Raw genomic sequence first — 17,508 nt, 5'->3', positions numbered from 1 at the left:
AAAAGTTGCGTTTACTTACGGGCATTTGTGGCCAGCTGTCCAGTATTTATGTCCATTATTCCCAATAACAGTGGTTTTCTGACCAGAATTTTTTTAAAAACCCGAACTACGATTCATATTGCAATATTTGGTAATTTTCGTTGTTGGTAAAACGATCAAATTTATTATGAAATTAGCTGTTACAATCAGCTATCGATCCCTGAAAATTATTGTTGTCAAGCGAAAATATTTGCTGAAAACCACTTTTTGAACTCAAAATTTCAAGGTATTTTCAATTGAAAAAATCAAAACAAAAACCACCATTTTGAAAAAACATCTTTTTTTTAAATTATATTTCCGTTTCCGGTGAGTGTCGTGTGCAAAACGACGGGAAATATGAATTGGGGAATGCACTGTATACAGTGTACAGTATATCGACTGACGTGACGTCGGGCGAGATATCTCGCCTGCAGTAGTCAGAAGGTTAAGTAACACATACAACAGCCTATATCTCACTACACAGATGCCAACTGCCGCTGAATTTCCCAACTACAAATGAAGATTGCTAATAGAACGAGTTCTCGTTGGCACTAACAACATATGCCACTGTGAACATATATTATAAGTATTTATATTCAGTAATCGGCTGACCGTTCGTAAGTCTACCCCAAACATTTTGGGCCGTTTCGCGATCCTGCAGAGTCGACCACATATGCGTCCCAACCAGTTCCATCTTCTTCAATCGTATTGGTCAGATTGTTAGAAACCAGTTGACAATTGGGGGTGGTGTTACCAGTCGACTGTTTGAAGTTGGCGCCATAGCAGAGTGATTCAGCGTAACATAAACGCAGACATCTTATCGATGTGGCTACAGAGTGTTCTGATAACATTGGGTTCGATATCCTCGAGTTGGGTGAACGTCTGAATTGAACAGCTGTAAATAGAAGAGAACAGTGGAATATTACTACTGAGTGTTCTGATAACACTGGGTTCGATATCCTCGAGTTGGGTGAACGTCTGAATTGAACACCTGTAAATAGAAGAGAACAGTGGAATATTACTACTGAGTGTTCTGATAACACTGGGTTCGATATCCTCGACTAGGATGAACTTCTGAGTTGAATAGCTGAAAACAGAAAAACAACTACTAGTTCTACAACTACTGCTGCTGCTAGTACTACTACTTCTTCTACTACTACTACTACTACTACTAGTAGTACTACTAGTACTTCAACTACTTCTAATACTACCACTTCTTAACGATGTGGCTACTGAGTGTTCTGCCAGTGCACCACTACTGGTATATCAAAGGTCGTGGTATGTACTACACTGTCTGTGGGATGGTGCATATATAAGATCCCTTGCTGCTAATCGAAAAGAGTAGCCCATGAAGTGGCGACAGAGGGTTTCCTCTCTCAATATCTGTGTGGTCCTTAACCATATGACTGACGCCATATAACCGTAGATAAAATGTGGTGAGTGCGTCGTTAAATAAAACATTTCCTTCTTTATCTTGGGGGAAAAGGGCTGCATATTTTGATATTTTAAACAAACAAAAAATCAGCTCTTCCACATTTTTCAATTTGATATTATGTATATAATTCTTTTTTTTTAAATGTTCGATATTTGGAAAATATTTTTCCTTTACATTTATAAATAAACATTTAAAAAAAAGTGAAGTAAAAAATTCAATCCAACATCTGTGTCAGTGGGTTGTTTCAAAGACCAAATAGTATTAGTTCTGCACTTAATTTGAAAGTTTCAATATGGAGGCAGTTAGTTTTGACCCATTTTATAAATTGCATCGAAAAACATGTTCACAATATTGCATTCCCTAAACAAATAATTTAAAGGTTCAGTTGTCAATCTACAAAAGGTGAATCTATCCAGAGGAAAAAACGGCGAGGCAAACCCAGACATGTAAAATAAATATCAGAGTCATGGGGAAAATAAAATAAATCGGGGGAAATTCCAGAGGAGGCACGCGCCTCGTTTGCCTCATGCTGGCTACGTCATTGATCGCTGTCTGCTGTGTTTATTTTATAGATACACCTCTTTGCAGTTAGAATCCTGTGTAATAGTCTAAACAGAAACCACCTCAGTTTGGTTTCAGGAGTGGTTCTATAATGTAATAAGAAGACTTTATTCCAATCAATATTGGTACCAAACTGATTTTGATTTGGCTTGAAGATATGATGCCAAAAATTCGACGAAAGAAAGAGCGATTTTACACATAATTGGATAATTGTTCATGGGACATAAATGTTCTACCTCTGTTCATTAAATCACACATTTGCAAAAAGACATCATCTATCCAATGTTTCCAAAATACAAACATGTTGGCAATTCTGTTGTTATCATTATGAAATAACGGTTCAGTTATAAATTCATGATAAGGATCTATTGGAAACTTTTTCTGAAAACTCAACATGTGCTTCTAAACAGTTTTTCTAGAAAGGATTAGTCAAACTTTTTAGTATTTTAGGAATAAACCCATTTCCAAATAAATCCATTTGTTCCAATATGGGACACCCAGACAGAAGCAACTGTTTCCATATCAAATTGTTTTGATTTGAACTGATTAATTTTCTAACCCACGTAATCTTTCAAAGATTTAGCAAAATTTGCCACATTAATCATAGCCAGGCCACCTTCTTTAATAGGTCGGTAAATTATAATTCAATCAATTCTGTCGGGCTTCTGTCCATAACAAATAGAAAAGAGTATTTTATGTAATTGTTTTATATATTGATCTGAAGGATTTGGGAGAGTCCGAAGAAGATACTAATTAAGTTTATCAGCCCTGTTTTTAACCATATTTGTGGGCTCCCTTTCAAAACTGCATTACATGACAGTCCAATCAATTCTGATTAAAGCATATTAATAATAAATGATAATAATAATTTTTTTAATTTATATACGGAATAGAGCCTTTTATTTATTATGTATTTATTTATTTATAGAATAATATCACATGGGATATTATTTTCTTCTAAGATACAACGTTTAACGGTGAGGATTTTAATCCGGTTTAGTTGCTACACAATCTAATGTTTGTATGCTCTGAAGTGTAAAAACCAATAGTGGTGCGAAACCTCAAACTGGTACTCGGATTTACCTGTGGCTCTCTTGCCGTACACCTCCAGTTCACAGATCTGTAGTAGACTAGATACGTCTGTGTTGTATTTGCTGACTCTGACATATCTTCCGATCACGTGACTTTCACAGGACAACTCCACCCACTGACCAGAACCCACAGTTCCTGGATAATGCTTACACAACTTCCTGTTTGCAGCAGAAAATGCAGTTGGGTCTTCTTCATAAACATATACCGTAAAGTTGGCTAGTCTATCGATCACTCCTGTCGAGAATTGAAAGAATATGCAACAGTTAAACAGGAATGAGAGAGAGAGAGAGAGAGAGAGAGAGAGAGAGAGAGAGAGAGAGAGAGAGAGAGAGAGAGAGAGAGAGAGAGAGGGGGGGGGAGAGGGGGGGGAGGCTGGCTGCATAAACATATACCATAAAATTGGTTGGTCTATGGGTAATAAATTAATAAAAGAGTATACAAAAATGAGAGACAGTCAAGACGAACGTAGAACTAGGTGCTAATAGCGAAGAACGTTTTGACTGCCATTCGATTATGTATGTATGTATGTATGTATGTATGTATATACATATAAGGTCTGTTGCCAAGGTCCGAAAAAAAAAACCCACAAAAACTTCCTAGAAAACCCAGCAAGACTACAACTCTTTTTATTTACTAAATTAAGAAAATCAACAATGATCGCCGTCAAGGTAGTTCCCTTCTCAGTTGCCTCATAGCTGCATATGTTACTGCGACATTTCAAAGTAATTCCGCAAATCATATACTGAAAGACTGTCATTAATTTTACGTTTTATGTGGATTGCAGGATAAATAAAATAACTGGCTTTATTCTGCTCGGGTCAAATGGCGAAGGCCGCGAGGCAAATCTTTCTATCATAGGCAGGATAAAAGCCGATATCATAAGACGGTAACCACAATTATTCTATATAGATATCAGACTGGAATTAAAACAAACCATCATCGCCTCTGTTGAGGATCCTGACGGTGTCTATAAAGAAGAACATCTCAAGGTCGACTTGAAGCCACTTGGTAAGGTCTACTTAGTTGCTTAACGAGCATTCCCTGTATATTTCATGCCTAGTTCCCAAAAGGCCATCAAGTGCCAAATTTACGCCAGTATTGGGCATCCATTTTGAGCTTGACTTCCCAGGTTTGTATAGAGCTAGATTAGGCATACAGGCAGCTGAAAAAAAAGGAAAACAATGAAAGAAAGGAGTGCATCTCTTGAACTAAGTCACGAACGATAGGTTGGCAGGCGCGTCAACAGGACATTGTACAGGGTGGGGTCTAGACTGAAGAGCTGGAAAGTTTTAAGCGGAGAGTGTCATGCTCCCCCTGAGAAATTCATTGGGGACCCCCCACCCCCACGCACACACACACACACACACACACACACACACACACACACACACACACACACACACCAGACAATTTATTTGAAGCAGGATAGGATTTCGACCCCCAAACCCCTATTCACCGCTGCACAAGCGCCGGGGTAAATCGAAACAACACACAAATGCACGCACGTACACACACACATGCACATACACACACGCGCGTAATACCATACCTAACAATACTATATAAATATAAACATGCAACATGTAGAGCCGAATAAATCTTATTTACAACTTGGGGGCGGGACGTAGCCCACTGGTAAAGCACTCAATTGATGCGCGGTCAGTTTGGGATCGATCCCTGTTGGTGGGCCCATTGGGCTATTTAATGGTCTAGTTAATCGAGCCTCGACAAATACCGATTAGCATAGACTCGGTTGATATTTTCGATATTAAAAAATACTCCTGACGAATCCAACAATTGATAGTGGATAATGGAAGAAATCACGACTTTGTCCAAGACATCCTAACTCTGCCTTGTTTTGTCATTCAGATACTAGTAAAATAGTGTAATGTTTATAAAAGAAAAATACAATTTTACCCCTCGACAACAGCATCATCATCAGCCACACCTGTATAGATCTGCCTCTTGATTCCATGTTGTTCACCACTACAGTGCAGGTTCCAGATGATACAACTATCACCAACTTCTTTTTACATACAAGAAATGGCCATGTGTAGCACTAAAAAAAAAGTATCATTATAATTTACTATAATAATAAATAATAATATAACATGTGAAGTAATATATATATATATATATATAGAGAGAGAGAGAGAGAGAGAGAGAGAGAGAGAGAGAGAGAGAGAGAGAGAGAGAGAGGGGGGGGGGGGGGGAGGGGGGGTATCGTCAATATATATTTATTACCCCAGCAGGCAAACGGGGAAAATAACTGAGAAATTATCATGCATTGGTCTAACGAACAATACTATTGAATGATTTGACACTTACAAACAAATGACCTTTTCGGTACTAAATATGACATCATCACGATTTGGCAAACACAGACAATGACATTATGTAGTTTAAAGAGTTTGCGTTTACGGCTGTCTGTTTTTGGTGTGTATAACAAAATGTAATTTTAATGCAATTGATTATAGATTCTGTACCAGGATAAAGAAAACTCTTGTTTTTGAAAATTATCTTTTTGACGAAAAAATAGCTCAGGTAATAAATGGAATAACAAACTCGGTACCAGTTATTATCAAATTTATGTCCCTCGTGAAATAATGTTCATTTGCCACTTACTAAAGCTCGTGACAACTGAGAAGTATTTCACTCGGGACATAAGTTTGATAATAACTGGAAACTCGTTTATTATCCTCTATATACTGACGAAAAAGACAAACACAAGTTCAGTTTTGGTAATATAACTCTCTTTTTTTATCGGTATACCAAATGTAGTAACATTTGATATATAGCTACCTCCATTTGCGTAGCGTGATCTGGACCTGGGGTGGGGGTTCGAATATGAACAAGTGAACCCTTTTTCTATTTTGTTTTTGCACCCCCAGAAACTCCATATGTATAAACCTGTATGTTTTATTTCTTAAAGCGGACCATTTGCTTCAGCGGCGTGGGAGGAGGAGGGGGGGGGGGGGGGTCTGAACCCACCGACCCCCCAGCCTACGCCCCTGACCTCATTGTACTGTCTAAGGAATCTTGGATTGCAATCGGGTCAACCGTGCGGACGTGCGAAACTGCATGCTTTTATACCGATCTGTCAAGAAAGCGTAAATCTGGGCTACTGCCACGTGCTACAAACGTGAACACCATACCAAATCGAAGTTTTGAACAGTACACATCCAGTGCACAACATTTCATTTCATTTCAACACAATTTAAAAGCTAAATGCTGCGAATGTTACAAGTTGATAGGGGTAGCCTACCGTAGGGGTGTTTCTCTAATTAGTTTGGCGTCTCAAAGTTACAGGAAAGTTAGCTAACTGTCCCAGGAGCGAACATCCGCGCGTTACAGAAGCATACGTCTCAAACACCTCCGTAACAGACTTCAGACGGCTACGGAGACGCCGTGACAGGTTGTAAGCACTCATGGTCGCCCAATGTGTTCTCAAACGGATAGGAATCGGTTGCGGGTGTTCAACTTGAGGCCATGATGTCCGTACGTTGATCCACAACTTAAACCCTGGCGAGACAACGTCGATTGCAATGGCTACGTGCACATGCACCAAATCTGTTTCACTTGGCCCACTGGAGACGTGTGTTATTCAGTGACGAGACGCGATTCTCGCTTTAAAGGTCAGATGGACGACAACGTGTCTATCGACATCGAGGTGAGCGATATTCGGATTCGTACGCTAAGGAAAACGACAGATTTGGGGGAGGGTCTGTTATCGTTTTGGGGGTAATTTCGCATAGCGTGAAAACACCTCTCGTGGTTATCCAGGGCAATCTTATCTTAACCATATGTCCGACGCCATATAACCGTAAATAAAATGTGTTGAGTGCGTCGTTAAATAAAACATTTCCTTCAGGGCAATCTTATAGCCGTAAGATATCGGAATCAGGTCACTTATCCATGCGCCAATCTGATTAAAATTAACGCTACTGGTCTACCAGTAGATCTAACAGCATTGCGTGGATTCCCATGCCCAGGTGACATTTCATCTATAAATAACAATTTAAATATCGACCAATTACACTTCGCCTTTTATAGCGTTATTCGGGAACATACCAATTCTGAAAATATCGGGCGAGACTATTTATGCTATTAAAAAACAGGGCAAATAGTGCAGAAATAAACTCTGGATTGTAATTACTATTACCTGACTTTATGGCTATACCATCACGTTGTTGTTGTTTTTTCGTCTTGAAACGAATTTTATATAAAATATTATATTGAAATTAGTTTCCGGCATATTTGGTAAGTCACCCGAATCATTTCGTATACCGTCGACATAATCCCGAATGTTTTCCAATTCTTTCAAATCACTGGCATAATTTTGCAAGTAAGGTTTTGATTGGCCGAATGAAATGTCAACTGGACATGAGCTCCAACGGGGTGCTGTTAGATCCACAGGTAATAGTAATTAACCAGTGGAGCTCATTTTAATTAGATTGTCGATGCGCGTAACCTTACGTTGCAGCAGGATAATGTGAGGCTGCATGTTGCGAGGGTTTGTCTTCTCTTCCTCAGGGTACACACGCTATTGATTTGAGTCGGAAAATGGTATAGAGTAACCACATTTCAACGTTATCCATCTCTTTCTATGATAATAAAAAAAAACTTATTAAAATGTATTCAGTAATGAAGACATGACATAACAATCCAAATAAATAAATAATCATCAATAAACCATTTGAAATATTTACCATTGAAAGAAAACATGCACTCGTGTTTTTCCGTCAGTGTGTTTTATATATATATATATATATATATATATATATATATATATATATATATATATATATATATATATATATATATATGTGTGTGTGTGTGTGTGTGTGATTTAGCAACACAATATATATTACCTTTCGACATCACCATCACCTTCATCATCGAGAACACGAGTCTGCTGTTTTCATGACGACTACTTCTCTAGACCCTAGACTTCCAAATGATGCAATTGTCACCAACTCGTTCTAAGGAACAAAACATGGTTACTTGTTAAGCAAATATGTTTTGTTTCCTTTATCACTTCATCATGTTGTGTCTTTCCATTTAGCACAAAAATATATATGATCAGATATTGATTATGTTGATGGTGTTAGCCGAGGAACTGTTTAAAGCTATATTGTCCGTTACATTGCATCGTTGTCAATTATTCCTAAAAGGAACTATACTCTTTAAAAAAAGAATAGGGGAACTCTAATAAGAATTTACAATTGCCAAAATTGTAAGGTATATTAGCTGTAGGGAATGGTTATATGATGATAGTGAATTAATTGGGCAAACATTACAACCGGTAGTTCAGTGTTACAGTAGGTTATATGACCACCAAAGATCTTGAAGGACGATTGGGGTCAAAAATGAAATTTGAAAGTTGACGTTTTTTATCATTAAATCTCAAATTCAAACAATAAAAATGAATAAAAACAAAACAATAACAATTGTATGATCAACAGAATAACAAAGATCGACAGAAATTATGTTCCACAGTGATTATTCGACCTAACTGAAAATTGTCAGACTCGATAATGACAACCCACGCACGTGTACCGGGCAACTGCGTGATGCACGTGCAAACTATGAATGTGTTTCGGTGTGTTGATAAACAGACCTGAAGATTCTTTACTAGGATGTCTGTGGTCAAAACGTATGTTCGGTCTAATAGTTGAAAATAACATTCATATTTTAGGTTCGCCATCTTTTTTAAAGAGTATATATTCATCATTTACATAATACGCTTTACATTTGTAGAAAATCGATGTCTAACAATGGCAAAGTTCTATCACCCGAGTTTGTTTTGAATTACAAATACCATGACGACACTAACTGAAATCAATGTATGTATATATACTCTGTCAAAAAAACAGAAACGCATAGGCGAAATATTCATGGAATTATTTCTTTAATACTGGCATAATGTCGTTATTTATGATCGTATCAGTCAAATTTGACATGAGTATGTGACAATGTTCTTGCTGTGGACTGTCTCTTAAGTGTATAAGTAGCAGTATACAGTTAGCTCCCATGTGTACCCTATGGCGACAATAGTTCGCTTGTGGTTTTTGCATCGATCGATGTTTCAAAGCTTATTATTTGTAATACGAAGAATTTTGTTATGGTTAATGGTTGATTTTTCGTCAGGAGTGTAAACTGTTTGGTTGTAATGAGATTCGGTATTCATGCTCCGATTTCTCTTGTGAAAAATGAGGGGCGCGACCAGTTGGGGTAATTTTCAAAGAACCTGATTTTGTAAAACAACACACACAAAAATTAATAGCTAAACCTTTATTCAAATGAGGATTATTGTAAAGTTTGATGAGCAAAGTTTCCATAAATATATGTGTGATATCCGCCAACCCTCGCTTGGGTGTGGTTTGTATGGATGTGAACATTGTCAAAAATGCATCCAAAATCGACCCCTGCTCAGGCAAATATACTTTTTTTCTATATATATATTTCTGGGGGCGGGGATTACTTACCTACCCCCATCCCTCCACCCTATTAAAACTATTGTATTCGCGCCTGTTATACCTCTGGTAGAATAGCGTAGTAAGATACACAAGTTCGTTCCCATAGCCGTTCGGTCTCCCATTTGTGGGTTTGTAATTGAGGTAGGTTTTTGCCTGAATTAAACATAGATGCTACGTCTCGCCCCCTTGGTTGAAGTACGATTACCACCGAACTTACACATACAACATCCTACTCATAAACACTGAAAGGTAGTGTGTTCAAAGATGTTTCATTGATGCTACGGATTCAAGGTAGCTTATATCCAAAAGGGGAAGGAAGAAAGGAAGGAAATGTTTTCTTTAACGACGCACTCAACACATTCTATTTATGGTTGTATGACGTAGGACATATGGTTAAGGCTAGGACCACACATATATATTGAGAGAGAAAACCCGCTGTCGCCACTTCATGGACTACTCTTTTTGATTAGCAGCAAGGGATCTTTTATATGTGCTGACAGGATAGTACATACCACGGCCTTTGTTACGCGAGTTATGGAGCACTGGCTGGAACGACAAATGGCCCAATGGGCCCACCGACGGGGATCGATCAGAGATCGATCGCGCATCAGGCGAGCGCTTTACCACCGAGTTACGTCCCGCCCTATATACAAAAGTAGTTCAGGTTAAGGCACGTCCATTTCACGTCCAGTCTCTGGCAGGGCCAGTGGCTGAGCATCGGACACTTAATAGGGATAATTTCGACTTTATACTAAAATGGAATGCTTAATTTAGATGGGATGTCCAAACAGTATGCATATGAGAGCTGATTCCTAATATTACAAATAAACGCCAATAATAGACGGGCGGTCCAAATAAAAACAATTTAATATAAATATTTAATTATATATTTTTAGGCCCCTTATTGCCCGCCTCCACCCACACACCCCGCCACCTTCTAAACCGTTGTCCGCTCCTGTTCCGGTGACCCCTCAATATTTTATTTTTTTTATTATTGTTAAATATACATTTTTTTTTTCTGAAATAAAAGACCTTTCCATATAGTTTTGAGTCGATACATTTAATAGAAAACTAGATAAATTAAAAATATGTATAATAAACATAGTAAAAAAAATATTGAAAGAGCATGCTGTAACCAAACATCTAAAATATAATATTTATTAATGATAAAAAATTAAAAGAGCTACAGTCGGGGGAAGAAGAGGAGCCACTGCTAGATGGCCCTTCCCCCATCACCAAACCAATCTGTCGCACAACCACCTGCACACCCAAACTCACATTTATTGGGAGAAAAAATAGTCTATATACAATCATTTATATAAAGATTTACAAAAATATTAGTCCGTAAATAGCTATACATGTAGTGCACGGGACATGTTAAGTCAAAACGCGTAATTTTAGAGTTAATTAAAAAAACGTGATTATTCCTGCTAACTGGGGGCAGCCATTTTGTTTCGTTTTCGTTGCGTCTGGTACTATAGCTCGGGGCGAAGTGACAAAAACAGTAATTTACAAGGCGCTTCGCTTTAATCAACCAGACTTGCAAAACGACGTAAATGACTTGATAGTATAATAAATTATTTAACTAAATATATTTCAATTTGCATCAACAGAATGAAATGAAGTTATATAGTATTTTTGTCTGTTAAGAAAACCCCAAAGAAAACATGCATAGTATTAGGCCTATTGGTAGAGTACGACCACTCACGATACCCAAGTGATAATTTGCTTTTCTTTGGAACTACGTAATTGGTCAATTTTTTTATTTTAGATGGGAAAGTCTACTTAATGAAGGGTTTGACAGAATTATTTACAGTAATAAAAAAGGACGGCTGATAATGTCCGTTAACACTGTAGGGGCGACAGGTTATCCCACAATACCGTTATCTTAAAAAAAAAAACCTGGCAAGTATTTTTGTATGTGTATCTAGACAGTGGTAATCAATTACCCTGACTAGATGGTACCGACTGGATACCATGCAAATATACACCTGTTAGTCAGGAATCACATGTGTAGGCCACGGAAAGAAAGGACCAACTAACTAAGAAAACACTTCCATTATTATTTCAGTACGTGGGTTAATGTATGGACAAAACATTATACAGTTATTTCGACACTTTGACAGTGGTGGTTTATTTTGTATTGAAAAATAATATATACTTTATATTGTTGGCTTACTAGGGTGGATATTATTACAGAACATTGTGATGCATCCGCAAAAATCAGGTACGTTTTGTTTCTTCAATTCTAAGACTACTTCCTGACGTGACACATTAAGTATGACGTAACCACCGGCTCGCCAAAGGGCGTATTCACTGGGATGATACAAAATGGCTGCGCCCGTAATAGTAGTATCAGGGCCTACCGGGTGCCATAACCTACTTTCCGTGACCTTGACCTTGATGACGTCACGGCCTTGTGCCGTGACCTCGTCCTACTGACCCTGACCTACTTAGACTGGCCTTGACCTTGATGACGTCATGGACTACTGTGCCGTGTGCAACGTCCTACTGACCCGGCCCTGACCTACTTAGACTGACCTTGACCTACTTAGACTGGCCTACTGTGCCGTGTGCAACGTCCTACTGACCCGACCCTGACCTACTTAGACCGGCCCCTGACCTACTTAGACTGGCACGAAAGAGTATAAAAAGGCTAGATACGGTTTAATTGTCATTCGCTCGCCGAAAACGATTGTTATTCGATCACATCTACTACGTCATTGTTAGGAGATTCGTTTGAGATATTTCGTCATTGTTAGAAGAAAGAAGATTCATTTGGATAATTTTGAGAGATTTTGTCACTGTTAGAAATCGACTGGATCAAGACTTCATCTGAAAATAGTAAGTTAATTTTCTTATACTGATTTAGTTTGAAGATCTATGTGTTTGCAGTGGTGGACAAATATAACGTTTTAACAAATGGTACTTTTTGAAAATCGTTCTTTCTTCAAACACGGTGAAATAAATAACAATTTTACATTGAAAGTTTCCTGCCTTCTAAAAACGGAAGCAGTTGTTCTTGTATGCAACGTCATTCAAAGACTGACGTCATTCAAACATTATAGACAGAAAACGTGTTATACTCTCACCCCTGTTGAGTCGTTGTCTCTATTAAGTCGTGTCATTTAGGATTTCACCTCTTTTTAAAGTAATACACCACCTACCGTTTGTTTACGTTCTAAGTCTCACAGTAAGATGTGTAGACAGTCAAATAGCTAAGAAATTTTAAGTATATCCAATTATTTGTTACATTTTACCTTAAAAATTAGTTTTTCTACACAGGAACCAAAATAGGTCAAAAACACATGACCCGTATGACAATTAAAACATTTGTAGTTTTCGTAATTTATGGCGATCATGCCCAAAATATCTATCGAAGTGTCGTCTGCATGTGCATGTTTATTTTTACGCATTAGTGAGTGACGTCAGTAAAAATGTGAGGTCACACGTCAATCGTTTTTTCATGCAAGCAAATAAGGGCGCTAAAATTTGAAAACGTAAACTAAGATGTAGATCAATACAATTAGAAATAATCAAACCTATTTAAAAAACAAAAAAGAAGTTTGTCCCACCTTATCTTGCAAGCAATATTTTTTAAACACCATGTAGCAATCTGCTGACCGCTAAATCAATAATGTTTTTCATAAAAACAGTTCTTTTTTTATTGATTTCTTTAAGATATAAATTCAACCAAGCAAATTGCAGCTATATACTTTGTTTTTATAACGTTTTGCGCTTCTATTCTTGAACATAGTAAATAACACGACTCGTGTTTTTTAGTTTAGTGGGCGGGGGTAGACCGATTGTAAGCACGTGTGTACTTTTGATTACATCAAATATGTAGATTTTTCTGCATTGTTGGTTCAAGTAACAATTAAAAAAATTATTTGACTAATAATTATAATAAATTTACAAAGCAGTTTTAAAATATATTAATACAATTATTAAGTACCTCGACTTACCAGGGTCCCATGCTAAAATGGTATTCGATACTGATCAGACAACACCGTTTACGTGTCGGTTGAATACTTCAACAAAATAATTTAAATTTAACATATAAACATGGGATAATGACCGCAGCCAAAATGATAGTGCGAGCAATGACTGTCAGCGTCATCCCACCACTCCCCCCACCCGGGATCTGCGCTTGGCTTGTAACACGGTTGTGTTATCGACATATTGTAGTACGGGACATTACAACCCAATTACAAATGCTCATCCGCTAAATATTTTTAAATCATAAATACACTTATTTCCTGAAAAAAAAAATTTGTTTAATCTAGAGCGTTGACCTTGTCGACACAAATAATACACCTGGCGTTGACAGGATAGCGGGCGAATCGTAGGTCACGTAAAGGCTGGTTCAGTCGAATTGTTAATAACAAATATATGCGAATGTGTCCAGATTATTGTCATTGACATTTACCCATAAACCTGGGATTTTTTAAATAAAATTGTCCAGTTTTTTTTTTTTTGAATTTGTAAAATCAAATTATCCTTTCTTGAACATGGAAAAAAATATTGTTTTTCAAATTTGATGCACTCATAAAAGTTAATATTCCTGAAAATTTCAGCTTAATATATATGTAAAAATTACACGATTCTCACTTTAATGCCATTTTAATCAATAAAATAATGTCTAGACATTGTAGTGGTATATAGAGAGAACATCCCCTCACCCACTTCCTCCTCCTTAATGTCAGATTAATATATATGTAATAATTGCACGATTCTCACTTTAATACCATTTTAATCAATATGTTATAAAATCATGTCTAGACATTGTAGTGGTATAGAAAGAGAACATCCCCTCACCCACTTCCTCCTCCTTAATGTCAGATTAATATATATGAATGATTCTCACTTTAATACCATTTTAATCAATATGTTATAAAATCATGTCTAGACATTGTAGTGGTATAGTGAGAGAACATCCCCTCACCCACTTCCTCCTCCTTAATGTCAGATTAATATATATGTAATAATTGCACGATTCTCACTTTAATACCATTTTAATCAATATGTTATAAAATCATGTCTAGACATTGTAGTGGTATAGTGAGAGACCATCCCCTCACCCACTTCCTCCTCCTTAATGTCAGATTAATATATATGTAATAATTGCACGATTCTCACTTTAATACCATTTTAATCAATATGTTATAAAATCATGTCTAGACATTGTAGTGGTATAGTGAGAGACTAAATTCCTACTCCATTAATGAAAGCCGTGTATATTGTATCAATAACCGAACATTGCGCCGTGTGGAACATAAAACATGGTGTAAAAATTTTTAAAAATCAACTAGACGATAGTAGCTATATAACAAAATCTTACCCCACCGGTCCAGTAAACCCTCCAGGTCAAACTTTAATACCATTTGAATCAATATGATAAAATCATGTCTAGACATTGTAGTGGTGGGATTTTTAAAGTGAACCCACTTTGATGTAAAAATAATTTGTACTGGAACAAAACAATACTGATTTTAAAATGATAAATTGTACATGATTTACCTAACTGTAATTTTGCCAAAAAAGAATCAAAGCAGTAAATATTTCTAGACATTAGTATATAGTGAAATCCCCTCAACCATATATAATGTCAATTAATTCTGAAACTCTGTGACAAATATCATTGTCATGGATATTAATTTCTTAATTGATCTGTTGTAACAAAAAAATGCACGTTTTAAAAGAATAGTAAGGTAGTGTGTGTTTTAGTAGACATACTTACATATCAGTGTTCTTCTGAGGGTTTTAAAAAGCCCCGAGTACCGGGTAGGTGACTGCAGTGGTTCTTCTGAGGGTTTAAAAAATTACACTTTCCAAGCAGCAACTGGGAGGGGACAAATTATTTATAAATAAAATACAAACTTCCTGTGATACCCTACAATATTATAATAAATTCGAGTAAACCATGGTCCCTGTGACCAGGGCCTCTCCCCCCCCCCCAAAAAAGACAGTACTTCGACAGCACCCCTCAGGTTGCACACCCCAGGGATCCGTCTCTGACTGCTATCAGTGCTAAGCGTGTCACATGTTATACTTTGTAACAGTTCATTGAAACAATCCCCTTTCATAGTGTTCATATAAAAAAAAAATGTTTTACATTCAGTAGATTGTGATATTGAAATAAAAGAATGACGAGCAATATTAATAATTTAAAATATCAATTTAAAATATATACTCAAGACTAGTGTTTTTAAGGTATAATATATGAACTATTTAAAATTATTATTACTGATGTCGATGACGTAAAGTTCACACACACGTATAGTTAAGGTGACAATGTAAATAAGCACGTATATAAATATTAACCTTGTGATCTGAAATGTCTAAGGAATTGCTCGTCACACAAATAAACATGTATATCTGACAGCTACCTGTTTTTCGCCAATCATACATTTTGTTTATAGCATGAACGTATAATGTACTATTTTATGCAAAACACTAGGTCTGATGTATGACAAAACCTTTGACCTAATCTAAAAACGTATCTCTGCACACTACGAGCCAGTAGGGGTGCCAATGGGTTATTTTTAAATGTTACAAAAATAATTCCTGGGGGTCTTTGCTCAATAATGCCCCTCACTACTGACCTAAAAGTACCCCCCTCTCCCATAGGCCTGTATTTTTTTTTTTTTTTTTAGATGGATCGCTTTGCCATCAACGCCACGGTGGATTCTTTCACGAGCAGCGACGACTTGCTTGCCTGGGCTAAGCAATATGGGCTGGAAAACGACGAATACGTGAATTTAAAACTCGTAGAGCTACTATGTCAGGAAATTAAACAATCAGAAGAAGCCGCTGCGATGGAGATGGAACAATCAGAAGAAGCCACTGCGTTGGAGACTCCTCCTGCCCCCGAGGTCGAAGACTTATGGTCTCCCTTAACACCTGAGGAATACGAGGAATTGATCAAACTGTGTGACGAACATTGGAATCCATCCTATGACGAACTGGCCAGAATTTGTATTGACGACGGGGAATGGCAACCAGAAGAACCTATGGTTACCTCTGAAGAAGCCGACGACGTTAAACAGGGAAAAGGTCTGCCATGTTCGTTTTGCAATGCCACGTTCAGAAGAATGCCCGATCTAATGAAGCATAGACTACAGTGTGCACAGAGACCATCGTCGCCACCACCGCCACTACCATCTACATCGTCAGAGCCGCCATTGAAACGCCAGCGTACCATCAATCAAGTGGGAGGGATCGGTCCTGTTGCTGCTGCTACCGCTCCAGTAACCACTGAAACACCATCTACTCCCTACGCGTTTACAAAGAAAGGTACGAGGACGCACAAGAAAACATCGGCAGTCGACACGACCTACGACATAAAGTTTGACGAGCAGTGGAAAGGGAAAAAACTCAAAGATTTACACCACGATCTGCATGCCATGTTTGAAGACGTTCTCAAAGAAGCCACCATCGATCTACAAGGCAGCGACCTTGGACGTGTGATCGTCCATCACGATGCCCTGAATTCACCGATCGTCGTACCCCTACAACCGCTATCCGAACTGAATGCTGACGTCATCTTGGGACACATCGAGAAAGTACTCCAGAGCAACGAAGATTTACCACTGGACACATCTTTCAGCATTCAAGTCGGTACCATACAAATCCCGAGAGGCGGAAGATCAGCCACCAACCTAACTGTTCTGACAGGCCCAAACAACTCGGTGCACATAAAGCAGTCACTGGTGGAAATCGTGAACGACGATGACCTGTGCATGTCCCGTGCGATCGGTGTTGCCTGGGCCAAACTGAACTGCATCTCGAGCAAAGATTGGCAAGACCTCGTGGGTGGTCCTTACCCCAAGACACCGCTCATCGACTTGATCATGCATCACAAGAAATGTCCAATATCATTTTATGACAATGTAAGGAAGAGGAATCGAGGAGAACAGAAAA

At 37.8% G+C, this 17,508-nt stretch overlaps 1 protein-coding gene across 1 annotated transcript; it reads right to left on the bottom strand.

The window, feature by feature from the left end:
• Window positions 1–607: 607 nt before the first annotated feature.
• LOC121389646 lies at window positions 608–5,147 on the bottom strand. The gene is made up of 4 exons (XM_041521290.1): window positions 5,024–5,147; window positions 4,041–4,268; window positions 3,098–3,340; window positions 608–913 (listed from the first exon to the last, which is right to left on the bottom strand). Exons 2-4 carry the CDS (start codon window positions 4,087–4,089, stop codon window positions 642–644), a joined length of 564 nt encoding a protein of 187 aa, XP_041377224.1. The 5' UTR covers window positions 4,090–4,268; window positions 5,024–5,147; the 3' UTR covers window positions 608–641.
• Between the last annotated feature and the right edge of the window lie 12,361 nt (window positions 5,148–17,508).

The sequence above is a fragment of the Gigantopelta aegis genome, chromosome 15 (assembly GCF_016097555.1).
Source record: "Gigantopelta aegis isolate Gae_Host chromosome 15, Gae_host_genome, whole genome shotgun sequence".
Lineage (NCBI taxonomy): Eukaryota > Metazoa > Mollusca > Gastropoda > Neomphalida > Peltospiridae > Gigantopelta > Gigantopelta aegis.
This window is presented reverse-complemented; position numbering and strand designations above follow the sequence as displayed.

Coding starts and splice junctions, on each gene's coding strand:
- LOC121389646 (XM_041521290.1), bottom strand. CDS start 4,089: ATGTTCTTCTTTATAGACACCGTCAGGATCCTCAACAGAGGCGATGAT. Junction 3,341..4,040: donor CCTCAACAGAGGCGATGATG/GTTTGTTTTAAT, acceptor AATTCTCGACAG/GAGTGATCGATAGACTAGCC. Junction 914..3,097: donor GTACGGCAAGAGAGCCACAG/GTAAATCCGAGT, acceptor TTCTATTTACAG/CTGTTCAATTCAGACGTTCA.